Genomic DNA, 18441 nt, shown 5'->3' with positions numbered 1-18441 from the left:
ATATTTTCAGTCCATTTATTCATTTTTTTGTTCTGTAGGATTAAAATAGGGTTCAAAAAGATTTTCTGTGTATTTCAGTAACTTTTATCAGTCTGCTACTTACATAGTACAATATATACAATACAATATACAAGAGCACATACAGGGCTCTCTGACTTTGTTGTCCACAGCATGGAGAGTCCTATTCCAGCTACAGCATGTAATATTCCAAGCCACCATTAAATCACCAATTTTTAAAGATTGAGAAAAATTTGATTGCACACATTTAAGCAGGCAATTATTACATTAGCGATTATTTGGCACAATATCTGAAACTGCATATGTTTCAACCCTCAAAGACTAGACTGTTCTTAACTGAACTGATTGGATCTAAAGTAAAGTTGGAGGTTGCCTTTTAACTATTACTTTTCATATGTAGAATAAAATATAAAATCCCAATCTTTCCAAAAAATCTTATCTCAACTATAAATTCAGTAAGAAACTGGATTGGCACTGTCCAGAACCAGTGTTGAAGATCCCTGCTCTATAGCATGTGAAAATAATACTTTTTAACACTTATTATTAAAAAAAGTTTAATCTGTTGACAGTGAACAAAAAACATAATCTAAAATGAATCACATCTATAGCCAGATTGATGCCTTATATTGATTTTTTTGGTTCTGTATCCCATCTGAGCACAGGTGTTGCCTGTGCCATAGCATCAACAACATCAACAATATCAAGAAATAGGAACTTTTCCATATGGACAGGAGTGTGGTCATCCCTTAGGAGATGGAAAAAGTAGTGAACACTTGTGAAGCTGAGGGGAGTGTGGCTGCCGTCTTATCTCCTGATAACGTGGATGTCTGCAGTGATTGGAGGAGAGCTCAGGAACTTGAAACCGTACTTGGAACGAGCAGTTCTCTGGGCAATTAGCGCAACTAAAGGAGACTTCCTGTTCAGTCTGGGCTGCAACACAGATGAGAGGACAGACAAGGAGTTGAGGCAGGGGAAAGGAAATGGAATTATTAACTCAATTTTCAGAACACTTTCATCACAGAACCAAGAGTGACATGAATTCTCAGTTTCAGCTTTAGTTAATTACACTGTTGATAAAGCTTTCTTACTGGAGCAGAACATTGCATCAGTGTGCTAATCAGCAGAGATTACTGTTAGTTAATGATATTCAGCACTTCAGTGACATTGCCACAGTTTCATTGAAAGATGCACAGGCTTTTAACATGCATATTATTTCTTTATTTCATTAGGGTTTTGTTCTTTCTGTTTTGTGAGCATTTCACTGCTTCAACGTAGTCTTTAGTGAAGAAGGAAACAAAGTTTCAGTATACCTGCATTTCAGTTTTTGATTCTGCAGCTTACATTTGTACTCATTTGTCCACTTGGACATGACATTTAACTGAAGTAAATGTGCATGAAGGTCCTCTCTTAAGGGTACAACAGCAGTGTCCCAGTTAAGATTGGACCCCACAACCATCTACTTATAAAATTGCAGCTCTTTTCTATTTAAAAGCCAAGAAAGGTTAATCTCTGTCTCTGCACATTACTCACCAGTACAGGCTTTTCTAATATTAAACTGGATGGTGCTGAACTTCTCCAAGAGCTTGTTTCTGAAATCTGGCTTGAACCACCTTTACCTAAATCAAGAAGCACACACACATACGCATATGTATATAAATCTCTGCATTTTGACATGGCCATTTTCTCTCCTAAAACTGTATGTACCAGTACTGTACATACAGTATGTACACTGTTGCAAAATTAACAAAACAAAAACTGTTCTAAGAACATACAAAGAAACATACATACATATATACATCTATCTGTCTATTTCCAGTCATATTTTTTTCACTTTTTGTAAAACAGTTTGGAATTGTGACCAGAAAGTTATGACCTGGTATGGGAAATGAGTCCCATGTGCTCACTCTTGACCTGGTTACAATGAAAGGCTTGTTGCTCTCTAAGAGGAGGCCAGATGGCCATGACCACTTGGTGTCCACTGTAAGAGTGAAGGGCCCACCTGACACAGCTCGTGTCAGCAGCGCGGTGACACCAGGGTGCCGGTCCTGTAGGTCGTCCACATCCTTCCCACAGTAACTGGTACTGGGTTCTGCGCTGGGAGGCAAAGGGGTGTCTGGGCGCAAGTTTCTCTTCTGTCTCCTTAGAAGAAACACAGCTGGTGTCTGTGACAGGAAGTGGCTGGTTGGGCTGGAAGGTGGCCTGTCCAGGAGACGCAAGTTGACCATGGGCCTGTATGGTTCCATTGTGTGGACTGTCACTCAAGCTAGTCTGGTTTTGTAACCATTCTGTGAAGTCTGACATGTACATTTTAGTATGGATTTGTGTTTTCGTATGTGTAAATTAATTTAAAAGTTCAATTTATATTCTTCAATAATCCTGTTGTATTTGTTTCTATGTCATTAGTTCTCCATCTCATCTCCAGTGTCACCCAGTCACACTCTAATGTTCCTGCAGTAGAACTGACTTGTCACCGGACAGCAACTTGCTGGAATTGTAACACAGTTCTTGTAATCTGTGGATGTAAACAGATTTCCATTTGAACAAAATTTCTGCCAATTACTGTAATATACTTCGCAGACAAATGGAATCTCCTACACTCCTGATTCTTTTCATCTCAGAAAAATCATTGAGTTCTTGAAGACCCTAGTTTAAAAATGAAAAAGTGCTCAACAAGTGGTTATCAAGTTAATCAGATGAAACAAACTTACAATGAAAAGAACAAATAAAAAAACATAATTACAAGACATACAGGCAAGCTTAGTAGCATCAATGTGACCTAGAGGAGTCTTAGTTTCATGCAATTACTTTTATACTTCTGTATAACTGGAAGAGCAGTTTCATACCATTGGTTAACTTTTACAATCTTTTATCAGAACTTAATTGTACTAATTCATCCTTTGGTCCTTCTACCTTGTCTACAAATGGCTTCCATCTTTCTGAGAAATTCCTCATCTGCAGTATCAACAAAAAGGTAATCCTTTCTATCACATACATTTCTTCCATTGCCGACAACCATTGCCCAAAGGTATGAGAGTTCTTCTTAAGGCGGTTTAGATTAGTCGCCTTTTTTGCAGCTGCTAATAGAATTTGTAGGAAGTAAACCGGCTCTGTTGCATAAATAGCATCTGATTTCACTCCTAGTGTTGCAATTGTATAGTCCTTGGCAATTACAAGAACTTGCAGCACAGTTGAAAAGATGAAAAACACAAATAAAAAACACATAAGATGAAAAACAATAAAAATTAAGTTGCAAAAAAATACGAAGCTAAACTCCTTTTAGAAACACTTTGTTTTGGCCTTTAATTTTGAGGACACATAGAACTTGGAATGAAGTTTTCCCAAACCAAGAAGGTAAGCTGTTGGGCGTGCTTTTGAGAAACCAGGTAGGAACAGTGTTCCCTGAAATACAACAAAGCAATGCGATGCTTTTTTGCAGAGATACAGGGGGAGGAAGAGGTTTGAAGATGTCTGCTTTTCAGCCAGCTGTCACACATTACAGCAGTCCCAGTGGGCAAAAGGAGTGGAGTGCGGCTTTAGCCTGGAGTGACAATATATTAACATAACGAGCGCATTAGCAGCTCTGTAACGATCTGTCAAGTAGAGTTACAAACACTGTAGTGTACATAATTAGAAAGAATCAATCATGTTTATACTGTGGAGTGACACTAAAACAAACATATCAGGATATGAAAGGTGCTGTTGTTCTTCATATTAGTCAAATAAGCAAGCAAGTCAACCATGCATGGATAAGCAACAGAAATAAAATTAGGGATTTATCAAAATGATCAGATATCCAAAGAATATAATTTATGAGTTAATGAATTACTATTATAGCTGGAGTAATACAGAAGATGAGTCTTAGCCAGTAAATCTTGAAATGTGAAGATAAGAGAAAATCTTTGTATTAAATTAATCATTTAGAGGAAGCAAATGATAAGCTTATCTCCTGGCCTCTTTAATTCCAGATCCAATTCAGCATGAAGAGGTTTTTAAGGTTTGTCCATCAAGTGCAATGAATAAATGTTTGAAGGAAGCATCAAATCCTGATGAAGTGATAGTATTACAGTGTCATGAAACTGCATCATATTTAAAAATTATAACTAAAGAGAACTTATTATTCTATTCGGTACATGGGAAGTAGGCGGCACTGTTGTCATGCCCTCATCCAACCAGATTCCCACACAGAAGTGCACTTGTGCTAATTAGACACCAGCCCCGAGCACTTCTTCCAAACGACACCACTCCTGCCAATCAGCCAACCACGACACTCCATCAATCAGCGCAGCTTCCTCCTTTCACAATATTTAAACCCTCCAAAATCCTCTGCTCTTTGCCTGGTATTGGTTGCTCTTTAGAGCTCATACCTTGCCTTCATTTTTTAAACCGCCTCTTTGCTCTTCATGATATGAATGAACCATGGAACTTGCCTAGCCCTTGCTTACTCTGGAAGCTACCTGCTTGTCTCCTGACCTCCTAAGGTACTGCACAGGGTCCATCCTCCTGATTGCTCAGTGGGTCAAGTATGACAACTGTGGTGCAGTGGTTAGCACTAGGGTCAGTTCTTGACTTGGGGGGGCTGTCTGTGTGGAGTTTGTGTGGGTTCCCTCTGGATACTCTGGTTTCCTTCTACAGTGCAAAGACATACTGGGTGGTTAATTGGCTTTTGTGGGTGTTTGTCTGCCCTGTGAACTGGCATCCCATCCAGGGTGTACCCAGCCTTGTGCCCATTGCTTGCCATAAATTGAAAATTAGAAAATGTTTGGATGGTGTGGGGGGGTATTTTATAATTATTTCTTCCGGTGTTTGTGCAATTGTTAAAGTCTCTTGTTCAACTTGCTGTTTTAACAATCCAGTCATCTACTACCTCTGACCATTGGATGAAATCTAATAACTGGTGCCAACCCTGAATCACGAAAACCAAAATTTTTCATTGGGTTGGCTCTGAAAGTGTTCTGGACTTTAGAGAACAGGCAGCAACACCAGCAGAGATATAATTTTCTGGACACTCAAAGCTCTTTACAGGTCATGGGGATCCCGTCCACCACCAGTGTGCAGCCCCACCTGGATGATGCAACGGCAGCCAGAGTGAGCCAGTATACTCCCCAGCCACCAGCTCTCAGTGGGGAGGAGAGCAGTTCAGAGATGGGGATTCTTAGGAGGCCATGGTAAGTAAACGTCAGGGGGAAATTCGGGAAGGGGGCACCAGATAGGAGGATAAGAGTGATCTTTTCTGCGCCAACTCCCTTCTGTTTATTCAAGAAAAAAGTGGTCTTACCTCTTGGGTGGTGGAGCCAAAGTGCTGCGTTTGTGCTGTTGATCTTCTGGAAGCTGGCGAGCAGAGACTGAATGTGAGGCTAACAGTGGCCTCCTGCCCTGAGCTGTGCTGGCTCTGTGGCAGGACCTGGCACTCACTGTCTCGCTGTTAAAAGGCATTGCTACAGAGACTTGCTGGGGGGGCATGAGCCATGCCACAGGCTTGAGAGAAGAGAAAACAAAATTCAGAAGGAAATAAAAAAGCAGGCTGCCAGCAAATGATACTCTCACTTCATATACTGCAGCACAGATCATGTGGAGATTTAGAAAAACAGTTTCACTTCATGCATTGTTTGTCAGAAGACTCCTTATTCATGATAAAGCTCAAGACCGCTATGCCTATCACAGGAACACTGAGCACAAAGCAGGGCCACACCCTGGACAGGACACCGGTCCCACCAGTGTACCTGACATAAGTAAGGTCTGCAAGTGAGAAGGAGCTGCTGGGCCCATGTGGTAGTTTAGGAGTTAAGTGAGCCTAAAATTTCATCCTGCTGTTTCCTGATTGTGCTCAGAGTTTGGGCCTCAACCAGCTGACTGGAAAGCCTGTTGCAGACTCCCACCAGTCTTTGCATAAAGGAGTAATTGGCAATAACAATTTAGAAACAGCATGTAACATAACCAGCATGCCTTTGGAAGGTAGGAAGAAAGTGGAGCAACAGGAAACTCCATAGAACTCCCAAAACTGAAGGCTCCCCCCTTCTGAGGCTACAGTGCTAACGTCCACACTACCTTGCTTTCTGATTTGATACGATAGGAATTAAAGGACATTAGGATATAGAAACCCGACAATAAAGTACATCTTAGAAGTAAACCAATTATATGCTGTTCAGTATGGATTTAAGCATAAATTGTTAAAAGCCTGAACATAAATATTAAGGTGTTATTTTTGCTGACTTTTTAAGTACACAAGATGCAGATTGCAATATGGAAGAAAGGACAAAGTCACTTAATTGCATTTCAGTGCCTTTTTACAATGTAATTTCACTGCAGGTTCAGATGTCTCAGTAAAACACATTCAGCAATCCTTGAGCTTTATTTCTTGTACTTCACACAAAATTGATACAGTACTGTTCTTGGCTTAGGCTAGTGGTTTGTCTTTAATACAATGATGCATATTGACCACAAGAGGGTGAAATATTATTTTTCAAACCTATTTTTTAAAGGTCCTACTATCTTTTCAACAAGATGTGTATTGTACAGGTTTTTACTGTACAAATGTATTTATCATGTCAAGAGATCTCACCCATAAAAACAAATAAACATACAGTCTTAGAGTAAAATTGCCTGCATCTTCATTACAGAACAAACTCACAGAAGTTCTTTACAATTTAAATCTAAACAAAGCCAAATACTCAGTTATCACTGATTCAAAAAATCAAAACAATCTCTGATAGCCAATAAAAGCCAAACCAATCTAGTGTTAATATTTGTCAATATGAAGGCCAATGAAACTTTATTAGGACTTTGTAGGACAGTTAAGGATGGTACACAGAAGGCAAAGACAGTACAAATGGCTTAATATCAGCCATCAGGACTTGTTAATGATGCATTAATGTGATACATGAGAGTCTCCCTGGTTCAGTGATACAGGCTCTGGGTCTTTGATATGGAATGGCTGTTCCTGAAGAAGGAAAGATGTTCACCCTTTGTCACATCAGTCCTCCCTTTGTACATCTTCATAGTATGTTTCAAGTTTTCCAGTTGTGGTGCTGTACTTGCATTGTTTTTCACATATTTGCCTATGCCTTGTACCAGTTGTTCTGTACCTCAGAGGTTGTACTTCAGCAGTGTGCTGTGCTTTTACACCTGTCTTCTGTGAGTGTGTGCTCACCTGTGCACTGTGAGTATGTGCTCACCTGTCCGCTGGGCTTGCACAGCACTGTGGCACACTCGGATCCTGTCCGAAATCGCAGGAGCTCATGCCAGACAAGGTCTGAGGGGGGATTATGGGAGACCTTAGCTCCTCCTGCCCAAATCTGTGAAAAATGAAATAAAACGTGTCAGCACAGCTAACAGAACATGGGATCAGATTGATTCTGACATCCAACATCATCATTCACCTCAGAGGCCCTCCTGATTTTTAGCTCAAAATGCGTGAAGAGAACCTGCACCTTGTAGCTGTAAGTGGTGCTGGTGGACCAGCAGGTGGTTCTTTCCCCCTGGACCAGAGATTTCAAAATGATGCCCCAGTATGGTGACAGGGTACACTGTAGGAGGTGCTAACCGAAGTCCTGACTTTTAGTTTATTAAAGATCCTTTGGGGCTTTTCAGAAGAGAAGGTGTGTGAACCCCAGTGTCCATGCTAATTTTAAATTTGGGGATTCTCAGCCTAACCTTCCGAAAATCCTTCTTAATTTATTGTGTAAGACAGTTTCTGACTTCTCCCTCCCTGTAATGAAAGAGTTTTGTTTCCCGGAATGTTGTCATTTGTCACTGTTTTAGTATGTTGGGACTCAACGATGGCTGTAATCAACAGCTTCTGTTAGCGGATTAGCGGATTGCTGACAGTGTATTCGGGTTGTTGCGGGTGAGGCCTCATTGGAAGGTTTTCTTGGACTACCACTGAGTACCACTAGGGGGCCCCAAACTCCAACTTGAATACCACCTCCAGTGAGCTTCCCACCTGCCCTCACTCAGCGCCCACTTACTGTGACGCACTGGCCAGAAGGGACCCACGTGTGAGGTGGGATGCGATACAGCGAGACAGGAGCCCCTCCGACTCGCTGCTGAAGCGTATAGCCTCCCAGGTCTGTGTTCCTGTTCAGCGAGGTGTTATGCAGCCTGACGAAGTGTCCAGCAGAGTTCACTTCCTTCACTTCCAGCAAACCTGCTGAGCTATAGGCAAGGAAGGACAGGAACTGGGAGTTTGGAAAGTAATGCTGTTTTTCTAACCCGCTTTATAGATATCAATGAAGACAAAAAGTAATAACCAGTGAAGGAACTAATATCAAGGGGTTAAGAGTAAGAATATCCCTTGAATAATATAGTGTACCTACATGAGGATGGACGTCCTTTTTGAATTAGAAATATATCATTTTAATAAGGAACAAGTAATAGGTTTATTCCAGAGAAGAGAGAAAACACAACGTTTCGGCTGTGAAGCCTTCTTCACCTTATGTTTATATGGAGATATAGTAATACCGAGAGGGAAGACTAAATTTTCAAGTCTGCCTATGGATGGTAATGCCCATTGCACTCCCCAAAATGAATTATCTTGCCTTTTCCTTCAGTAAAGCCTTTAGGAAAATACTGTCTGTCCTATAAAGGCAAGCAAAGGTAGAAGCTGAGAATTTCCTGAGACCTGCTGAAAGAATTGGCACTGACAGTACTTTCATCAGACGTGCTGTCATCAGCTCCTGATGGTGTAGACAAGGACGTCCTCTGACAGAATATATCTGAAAATTAAATGATCCAGCATGAATGTCAGTGTTGTCTTCAGATAACTTTAGAATCATGAAATGTTGTCTCTTTAAATGCTTGTACAATAAGCATGACCAGATTAATTTCTCAGCGTAAAATGCAAAATGTTGATACAGGTAAGAGCAACAAGTGAGACAAGTTAAGGGAACTGCATCTATTTAGTAGTGAACAGAGCCAATTAGAAGGGGAGACTAGAAAACGTTTCTTTGTTCAAATGGTGGTGGGAGACTAAAATTAATTAATGTGACATGTCATGTCTTCAGAATGAGATCTTCTGATGAATTAGCTTTTAGCAACCAATTATTAGCCCTTCTCTCGTTTGTTTATTTTCCCTGTATCTTGGCCTCTGCCCAGCCCTGCACACACGGTGTGTGAGGAGACGCTCCTGAACCAGATCACCCAGTGGTTGCTTGTTTCATCAGTCACCCCGAGGCATGTAGGCTGTTTTCTAAATCTGTGGCTTTCTTACCTAATCCAAAATCAAGTCCTTCCTCACAGCTGTCTTAATACAGGATAGACAGACAAAATGGATGGCAGTCCTGATTGAGATGAATAAAGGATGTTATTTTCTCCTTCATCAGCTAATCTGTGTTAGATTGGATATAGAATGTACTTCATTCCAGGCTGGTAATTCCATATCAAGACTGTGCCCAACTCTCTGCATCACAATCAAAGTGTGTCTGGTACCTACCTGCACATGTTTCAGGGTTGTTCTGCATCAGATCGCATTTGGAAATATGTGATGATGTGTTTGAGATGGTTGGTGTGGCTGTGCCACTGAGCCTCGAGCTGCTCCTTCTCAATGACACTCCCAGATGACTAACGATCTTCAGGCATGATATGTGCTTTGTCTACCTGCAGCTATAAAATCTTATATGTTTGGGTGGAGATTCAAATATGCCTACATTAGGTACATTAGGTTTCATTTGCGACATTGTTCTCATAGAAAGACGTACAGAATGGCTACATTTTGTCAGTGCAATCACTGTGACAGCATCATTGGATACTTATTCTAAAGCTGAGGGAGAGAACAGGCCTTTCTGCCTATTGGGGTTTGTCTTATTTTCCTACAGGCTGAGTGTCTATCACAGCACCACACCAAAATCTGATAGTTCCACTCTGAGACTCTGTATTGCATTCCTTACATCAATATCTCTCTTTGTAAACATTTTCTTTCCCTAGTGTGAAATTGAAATTAGTGTAACCTTTGATCAGATCACTTCTCAGATATCTTGTTTGAAACTAAAAAGATTAAGTTCCTACAGCCTGTCCTTTTAATTAATTTCCTTTTAATTAAGCCCCCAGAGTTGCTGCTCTTCACTGGACTTTCACTAATGTTTTTTAATCCCATCCAAACCTCTTTGTTAGTCTGGTCTGAAAACACCCAGTTGCCTACTTTTGGCATGAAAACAAACTCTTTAAATGGGGGTGTTTATAAATTCCATCTGCAGTGCAGGCCTTAAATGAATTTTCTGTTTAAATACTTGTTTTCACTGTGGCACAGTATTTAGCATAGCTGTTTCCTAGTGCTATGGCCTTGTGTTCAATTGCTGGGGTGCTATCCTGTGTTTGCCTGAGTTTCTTCCCACAGTCCAAAGATATGCTGGGAGATTAATTGGGTTCTGGGAAAAATTGACCCTGGTGTGAATGTGTGTATCTGTGTCTGTGTGCTCCCAGCGATGGACTGGTGTACCATCCAAGGTGTATCCTGCCTTTCGTCTATTGTTTGTATGGATAGGTTCTGGCTCCCTGCGACAATGTATTGGATAAAGCAGTTAGAAAATGGATGGATGTTCTCTCTGTGTTCAATATAAATGGTTTATATAAAACATTTTACCTGAATGGTCCTTTAAGGATATATATGGAGTTGAGAAGGTAACAGAGTTGCTGGGCTCACTGTTTCCATCACATTTCCCCTTGTCAGATAGTCTATCTGCAGGCATCTCAGCTTCAGTAGTGGTTACCATGTGTTGGTCATTTGCCCAAGCACTAGGTGAGTGTTTCTGTGTGCTATAAAAAAACAAATTAATAATTATCAATAAAACCCATGCAGTTTAAAGAGCTTCAGAAGACTGGCAGAAGGAATATAGCTTTGTTAACAGAGGTAAAGATAATTCAGTCTATGTCAGTCTACGACAGTTTGAGTGACGTACCCAAGCAGTGTCATTAAGATATACTTGAAATAGAGCCAGGACACAAGCATGATTTTAGCACTGTTGTTTTTTCACAGCATCTGAAAGAGACTTTTTTGAACTGGAAAATCCCACAGCAGCACTCACACCTACTGATATGTGAAGCTTGGCCATTTAAAGTGAAATTTCAGTGATAGATAATTTAAGTGATGCATAATAGCCTTTTCAGAAACTACCACAATTCAGACGTCACACAGGAGCTGTCAGTCAGCTTTTAACACCTTTGAAACCTTCAACACTGATTCCTGAGTTACTGAAATCAATGATTAAATGAATGTCATCATATACACATGACTGAAAAGGCACAACAGACAATGCATTGTGTTTGTTTATTTTTCAACATTTCAACTTTCATCATGGAATTAACTTCTGTGTTTTCCTATGTGGCACTCTTCCTGTTATTGTTTGCAGTTGATATTCATCATAATGTAGCTGAAGCTACTTTTCTTGTTCACCTTTTCTTGTGGAATCTGTTTTATAATATCTGATTCCATGTCTGAAGGCCAAGATTCTTTGAAAGATCATCTGAACTGCATAACATGAATGCAGATCTTATTTTGTAGCAGATACACAAAACTAACAATTCTTACATAAGTCCTCTGCATTTTGCCTGAATTTTGCTGCTGGTAGTGTACAATCTGCATTCAAACTTAAGTTTTTCTAACAAGTTCCTCTGCAGTTGTGTTACTTTGGATGTTAACATTCAAACCTTAAAGGCTGAAACCAAACAGTTACACTTTTTTCTAAAGCTATATCACATTAAATTTCTAATTGGTGAGCATTTCATTTTAGACAAAAACTATGCTTAATATAAAAAGTATTTTTTTGTTTAATGTATAAATCAGACTAAACTAAAAATGTTGTGGAAGATAAATTTAGAAATTTAGAACTACAACAATTAGTCATTTCACAGATGTCCCAGACAACATGCAGGTGATGAACTGCATATCAAAAGTTGGTGCTCCAATTGTCCTACAGCAGGATCTCAATTTTATGTCTCATTCAAAGAATGGAGTAGTTTGTAAGTTTCATGAGATACAAAGCATTTCTAATTTCTGCATCACAAAACTTCCTATGATTGCCATTGCCACATTTAACATTTTTGATTTGACAGACAATCATGAGTTTGAAACATTTTGGTGACTGTAAACCACAGTTCAAAGTGATTAATGGCCCTTTCAGCTATAGAAAACCTGAAGACAATTTGACATGCTGTTGGGTATGCTTTTATATTTTAAAATGGATAAACAAGAATGGACATGACCTTCTGGCTGAGAGTTGGGTTGGAGTCATTAAGAAATTGCTGTATAGAACCAAACCAGGCTCTCCAATCAGCTGGCAGACTTCATTCTGGACAGTCTGAAAATGAATAAAGAGAAGCTAATTGAACCATGGTACTTTTGTGCAAATACAATATGCACACAGAAAAATTTAATAGAAACCCAATATTCAATAAAGGATATGTTTTTGATGATGGATGCCAGTCCATCTCAGGGCACACACAGACACAGTCACACCAGGACACCAGGAATTTTCCTGGAAGTCAGTATGTCTTTGTACTGCGGGTTGAAACTCAGAAAGAACATGATAACTCCACCCAGATGCCACCTAGATCCAGAACTGAATCCAGGGTCCCAGTGCTGCAAGGCAGGAATTCTGACATCTGAGGTGCCCTGTTTTTCAGGTTTTCCTATTATATATTCGTGTGGTTTGACAAATTATCATAAACTGCTGATTTGAAGGTGTATCTCAGCATAGGAAAATTCTGATAACAAAGGTATAGAACAAAAGGACACAGCAGCACGGAACTATGTATGAAGGGAATAAGCCAACAAGGGCTATGAAAGGGAGTGAAAATGTGCAGCACTGTAAATGCACTGAAGCACAGTATGTGACAAGAACCTTAATGCTGGCACATGGTTTTGTGTGTGTAAGTTCTGAAGAACAATAGAAAAATAGAATATTCACCTGTCGTAGACTTTCTGAAATTTATAACAAAAACTGGCAATTTTTTATTTTATATGTAACAAATAAAAAGGCCTCAGTAAATTATTTGTGCTGGAATATGTTGAACCTACAATATGGATAACTACTGCCATTGCAATAGTCTGAGAGATCCTAAACTATTTTTAGTGTAATCTTAAAGGAAACAGAACAGCTGTCTATTCCATTAATTACAGCCACAGTTAGATTGTGAAGCTGCCTGTTTAATTTCAATTTGTACTTTAGTTATTACATTCAGTGGAGTACCTCTCCTTACCTTCACAGAAAGGCTCACAGCAGTGACAGAGAAGGACACTAACTGCATCAGGGTAACTGTGTCATTAATAGCTGCACTGCTGTCAGCAGATGGGTAGGTCTGACTCACCTGAAGCTGTGACTCCAGTTTCTCCAGCTGTCTGTGGTGGCAGGACTGCTCCCTGAATGCTTGGGCAAGCAGCTTTCGGTTCACTTCCTCTCCCAGAATCTGAATTTAATTAAATAGGATGTTATAAGCAATGTGAGTTTTCACAGAACCTGTTGTAGGAATGCCAGGCTCTACTAACAGAGCAATGGTCTGATTTTGAAATTTCATGTTTTCAAACGGCATCCTAAAATCAGTTGGAAATAGTTAGATCCCCATTTGTTGGCTGGGACTATAGTGGCTATGTCAAGTTTAGAAACAGCCAATTCAGTCAGGTAAAAGTGTTCACCCTCTTTCAAAAAGTTGTCAAATTGTGCTGAATAACAAATTGTGTACACATTTTTAAAGTGAAGACTTTTAATTCAAAATCACTTTCATGGTGTGAATGTCAGCAAAAACCACGAAGAATAATCAAAAACTAAAATATGGTGATTGCATAAGAAGTGTCTACCTTTGCTATGACAACCTAAATTAGTTGAGGTGCACAAACTTTAAAAAGTTAAACCACTAGTTAAGTGACTCTGTGTACAATAATAGTGGCTCACGTGACTTCAGAACATACAGTATATAAGTGTCTGTTCCTCATTAGGTAGTGCATTTCAAGCAAATATTCAACCATGAAGACTAAGGAGCGTTCGATATAACTTAGTGATAAAGTTGTAGAAAGGAGCACATCAGGAAAAGGATATAAAAATATTTTAAATACACAGACTGTCCATTTGATCATGGTGAAGTCAATCATTAAGATCAGTCTGATCAGTCATGAACATGAACATTTTCCCCTGTGGCAGGACAGGTTCTCCCTTACAGTTTATCCGACTATATTAATAGACATGTTGCTTGAGGCACAGAGGAGCTGCAGGGTTGAGAGCAGAGTTGATCCTCACAACAGACAGCCATCATTCACAGGTGAGGCGTACCACCTGGCTTACTGCCTGTGCCAGCTGGCAGCATGTCAGAGTGAGATGCCAACGGCAATGTGTTCATCCCAGATCTGTTCGGTCATGTCTGGGATGAGCAACACCTGCAGGGCCCTCGCCGGTCACTCACAGGGTGATTAGCAGAGCTTCATTGAATAAAGATCTCTGAATGGTGGCATTTGAATGTGTACTGTACCTACACAGGCTGGAATACCGCACATTAAAAAAACATGACTCATTAGTGTATTTGAAGACTGAAGGCATCTTAAACAGGTACTGTAGAAGATTCTTCTCCTGTGAAAACCCAGTTTGTCCCTGTTATTCACAGCTCTCTTTCCAGGCCTGCATTCAGATGTCACAATCGGGACATTAGGTTACATATAAGAACCTCTTCCCATTGCCCACTGTGTACCAGGGGTTTATTGCTCTTGTGATCATTTCAATATGTTCCTTAAAGCAAATCAAAGGACCAGATTCTACAACATGCCCTGGCAGCTTTATCTACCTGTAGCACTGTTCAAAGCAGCCATGTCTTGCTTCACTCCTGCACAGGAGTTAATTTCTTTAGACTCATTTCAATCTATGTCTCAGTTTCTCTACTTAGTTATTGTCTGGGATGACTTCTTTGAATACTTCTGGATTCTTCAAGTCACCGTTTGCTCAAAATCCAACACAGCACACAATAAAAGATGAACTGAATAAAAATGAAAGAGCTTTATTCACTAGACCTATGAGTGTCTCTCAGGCAAAAGCACATAAGCAAACTGTAGAGACGTACAAATCAATGACCGGCTGGAAGTTTTACTCTTTGAAAATGATGACTGACTTCATTGTGGAAAATGACAGCTCTTGCAAAACTATTTTAGGGTCATTACACAGTTCCTGTTAAGACTGTGCTTTCTGCAAAGCAGCAGAAATGTTCTCTCACTATTGTTGTGTGAATACCCATGATTATGTAACAGTAAACAGCCACTGCCAGTGGCAAGAACACAGCACATCTGATGACTCAAATTCTGTCCCAGAGGAACTTGGAACACTGGATACTGGCTCTCTTTGGGCCTGAGAGTCTGGCTAACTCACTGACCGTTGTAAGGACATAGTTCTCACTATCCATTAGTTATAGCTCTCCATTCTTAATTTAACTACATTTTTATTCACTGAATTGTATATAGGAATTTGCATTAATCTTTTGGGTGTGTTGTGGCAATTGGTTTAAGAATAATTGTCTAACTCAGTTTACCAGATTAAATAAGAAAGCAACAGCTGTTATGAACAAAGGGCACTATTCCTACTTCTTTTCACGATCAATATTTTTTCCTTTTACCATAAAAGCTACTTCAGATAGTTACAAATGCAGTTTTGCTTACATCCATTTTCTAATGGCTTATTCCATTCCAGGGAGCTGGAGCCTATCCCAGCAAGCTTCGGTGAAAGGCAGGGTACAGTCTGGACAAGACTCCAGCCCATTGCAGGGCAGAGCTTTGCTTACATATTTTGCCAAAAAATCAAAGTGCAATAAAGCTGTAGTAGTTGCAGAATAACAGGGCAACTGTCAGACTCACTGTATCTTCAGCTAGTTTACAGAGCAGTTTGTAAGGCGTGATTGTGGGAGTACACAATGAGTGTCCTTCTTAATTTGACAAACCCTTCATCACACAGGGCCATAGAGGGTACACACAGGTGTAAATCATATTAAAACAAATTCTTGGACAAGTCTGATCCTGTCAGGGGCTCCTCAAGTAAGACTTCAGACACTGGGAGATCAGGCACATGGGCTGTGGTGTTTCTTTGCTCAAAGTCAAGGGAATTTCAAAACAAAACAAGAACCTGGAGTCACACCAACTCAAATCAGATCAGACCACAACAGGGCAAACCAGTAAGATAACAATGACAAAAGCTTCTGAAACAACCCTCATCCTTACCAGACCATTTGTAGTATCACCTCAGAGCTAGTGCACAATCTATCTGAATGACCTGAGTGGTTTTACTGTCAACACTGAAGCTTTAAAAAGTTTGGGGCAACAATTTACTTCATTTTTGTCTAACCTTAAATAATTCTCATTAATGTTCTTACAGGTATATCTGGATGACACTTAAAAATATCCATTTTTATTTCTCCATCAGTTCCATTGCAAAATATGTAGCAAAGTTTGGTCATCATAAAACGGTTCTAAAAATATGTTGCATTTTCTTTCTTCTGTTAGAATGTTCTTTAGCAGAAACTTCAAACATATCAGAAATACTTGATTTAATAATTACATTTTATGAAAACTGTGTTTTAAATAAGCCTTTCATTTACATTTCTCTATGTTTCTTATAGTGTAGAGCTGTCAATTAATAAATACTTGTAAATAGTATAGTTTTAGGGAGAAATTTAATTGATTTAAATTTCAAGTACATACAGTAACATGCACTTTGTCAAAGCTTACCTCAAATCTGTCAAGAGTCAATCATACTCAGTTTTAATATCAAATTAGAAGTCGTTTAGAAGAGATAGGAACTAAATACTAAATTATACTTTATATTTAGGATTTACAGTGCTGATTTTCAACCCTCTTTTACTGAAGAAAATCTTTTTTTCCAGAAATCTCTGTCAGTAAGGCCACTATTAAAATCTAAAAATAAACATAAGCCTGTTAGTATTATAAATACATCTACAATACATTGCAAAATCATACTGTAATTACAGACCTGCAAGTCCACAAAGCCAGTGTAAGCACTGTCAGAGCAGATTCGCTGCCTGAGAGCGTTAATTTCACACACCACTAGATCTGGGCTAAAAAGTTTCTCTTTGTTTCTGAAGATACCCTGGACAGTCTCTGAGGATTTATGGAACATTACAGCCCGTGACAGTTTCTTAACAAAATATGCTTTTACAGGTACGTAATTCATGATGTGCTCTCTATGAAACAATACAAAACTGTTTGCCAACAGGACTAGCACAAGGTTTTGCCATTAGTGATTGCTGATATTTATTTTGTGGGGGGCCTTTGTCATATTTCAGGGTCCCTAACTCATTTGTTTAAGCCTTCTGAGATGGAGAGTCTAATTTGCTCATTTTTCACTTTATAGGGAGTGGAGGGTCTCTGCGCTCCATTTTTGCCATCATTACTTTATTTAATAAAACTCTTTTTGCCAGTGGTGTCCTGAGGAGGCAATAAGCACTGGAGGTGGGACTTTCTGCTAGTGCCAGACTTGTTTCTCACAAGGTAAAACAATCAAAGTGTTGTGAATTTGAACAGTCATGTAGTTTTTCTATGGAAAAATGCAAAACGCCAGGGGGTTAGCAGGAAAAAAGCAGTTTTTTACATGGCAGACCTGTAACATTAAACTAATATAAGGTTAGGAAGTGTTGAAGGTGCTTGAACAGTCATTCGAATGATGTATGTTTGTTGTTTTTATGGTGTGGGATTGTTTGGCTTGGTGAAAAGATGCGATTCTGTTTCACATACCCGTGCCTGCACTTGCTCGATTTGACTGCGCAGACTGGCAATCTGCTGAAACTGAACCCTCTTCTGTTCTGTCAGGCTGGTCTGCCTACCATCCATCTTTGCCCTTATCTTCTTAAGAAAACAGAAGAGACAACAAAAATCCTTTGTAAGGCCCCAAAGCAGAAAGCAAAGACTTTATTCATATGTTTTAATCTGAGTGGCACTGAGCACTGATAATAATGGTTCATTCTTTATACTTACTGGAGCAAAACCTATGGTAAACCTTCAGAATGTGTCTGACAAGAAACTGCCTGTTCATCACAGAACGGGGCCCTGTGTAATCCACTCAGTCATTAGATTACTTACTACAGCAAGTGCTATGATTCTTAATCCTCAAGAAATACCTCCCAACTTGTGAACCACCTCTTTCTTTGAAACCTTGAAGAGTCTAAGTGCAATTTCCTGGCAAAGACTGAAAAGTCAATCATTCAGTTTGAGGGAAAAAGAAAACTTAGTCATTTTAGCCAGGCAGCCCGAATATTTAATTGAGAAACTGAAAATATAATATCTAGCAAATATTCATAGTTGTACGCTAGAAATAAAGGATTTAATGTGGTTTTTGCTTTTACAAAGGTCAGAATGTCACCTAGAAGAATGCTGCTTGTTTTCAGCACTATCTGATTGTCACTTCCCTAGGGACAGGATGACTGACTCAAACACTGCTTTTAACATGGAATTAC

At 39.5% G+C, this 18441-nt stretch overlaps 1 protein-coding gene and 2 long non-coding RNA genes across 3 annotated transcripts; all 3 read right to left on the bottom strand.

Moving 5' to 3' along the window:
- Positions 1–3: 3 nt before the first annotated feature.
- On the bottom strand, positions 4–1634 carry LOC148819338 (uncharacterized). Its single transcript, XR_016094308.1, has 2 exons — positions 1549–1634; positions 4–948 (listed from the first exon to the last, which is right to left on the bottom strand). It is a non-coding gene; the product is annotated as an uncharacterized LOC148819338 (long non-coding RNA).
- Positions 1635–1918: 284 nt separating this feature from the next.
- Positions 1919–9453, bottom strand: LOC148819337 (uncharacterized). The gene is made up of 6 exons (XM_088935176.1): positions 9446–9453; positions 7983–8169; positions 7191–7310; positions 5294–5493; positions 2018–2247; positions 1919–1929 (listed from the first exon to the last, which is right to left on the bottom strand). Exons 1-6 carry the CDS (start codon positions 9451–9453, stop codon positions 1919–1921), a joined length of 756 nt encoding a protein of 251 aa, XP_088791302.1.
- Positions 9454–10591: 1138 nt separating this feature from the next.
- LOC148819336 (uncharacterized) lies at positions 10592–17786 on the bottom strand. Its single transcript, XR_016094307.1, has 4 exons — positions 17723–17786; positions 13315–13413; positions 12211–12305; positions 10592–10764 (listed from the first exon to the last, which is right to left on the bottom strand). It is a non-coding gene; the product is annotated as an uncharacterized LOC148819336 (long non-coding RNA).
- Between the last annotated feature and the right edge of the window lie 655 nt (positions 17787–18441).

Source organism: Atractosteus spatula, chromosome 16 (genome assembly GCF_055471065.1).
Source record: "Atractosteus spatula isolate fAtrSpa1 chromosome 16, fAtrSpa1.hap1, whole genome shotgun sequence".
NCBI lineage: Eukaryota > Metazoa > Chordata > Actinopteri > Semionotiformes > Lepisosteidae > Atractosteus > Atractosteus spatula.
This window is presented reverse-complemented; position numbering and strand designations above follow the sequence as displayed.

Bases quoted from the DNA above. Each gene is read 5' to 3' on its own strand.
- LOC148819337 (XM_088935176.1), bottom strand. The intron at 7,311-7,982 runs GTAAGTGGGCGC...CATTTTTCACAG, and splicing joins CTTCTGGCCAGTGCGTCACA to ATTTGGGCAGGAGGAGCTAA. The intron at 5,494-7,190 runs GTGAGCACATAC...TCTTCTCTCAAG, and splicing joins TGTGCAAGCCCAGCGGACAG to CCTGTGGCATGGCTCATGCC.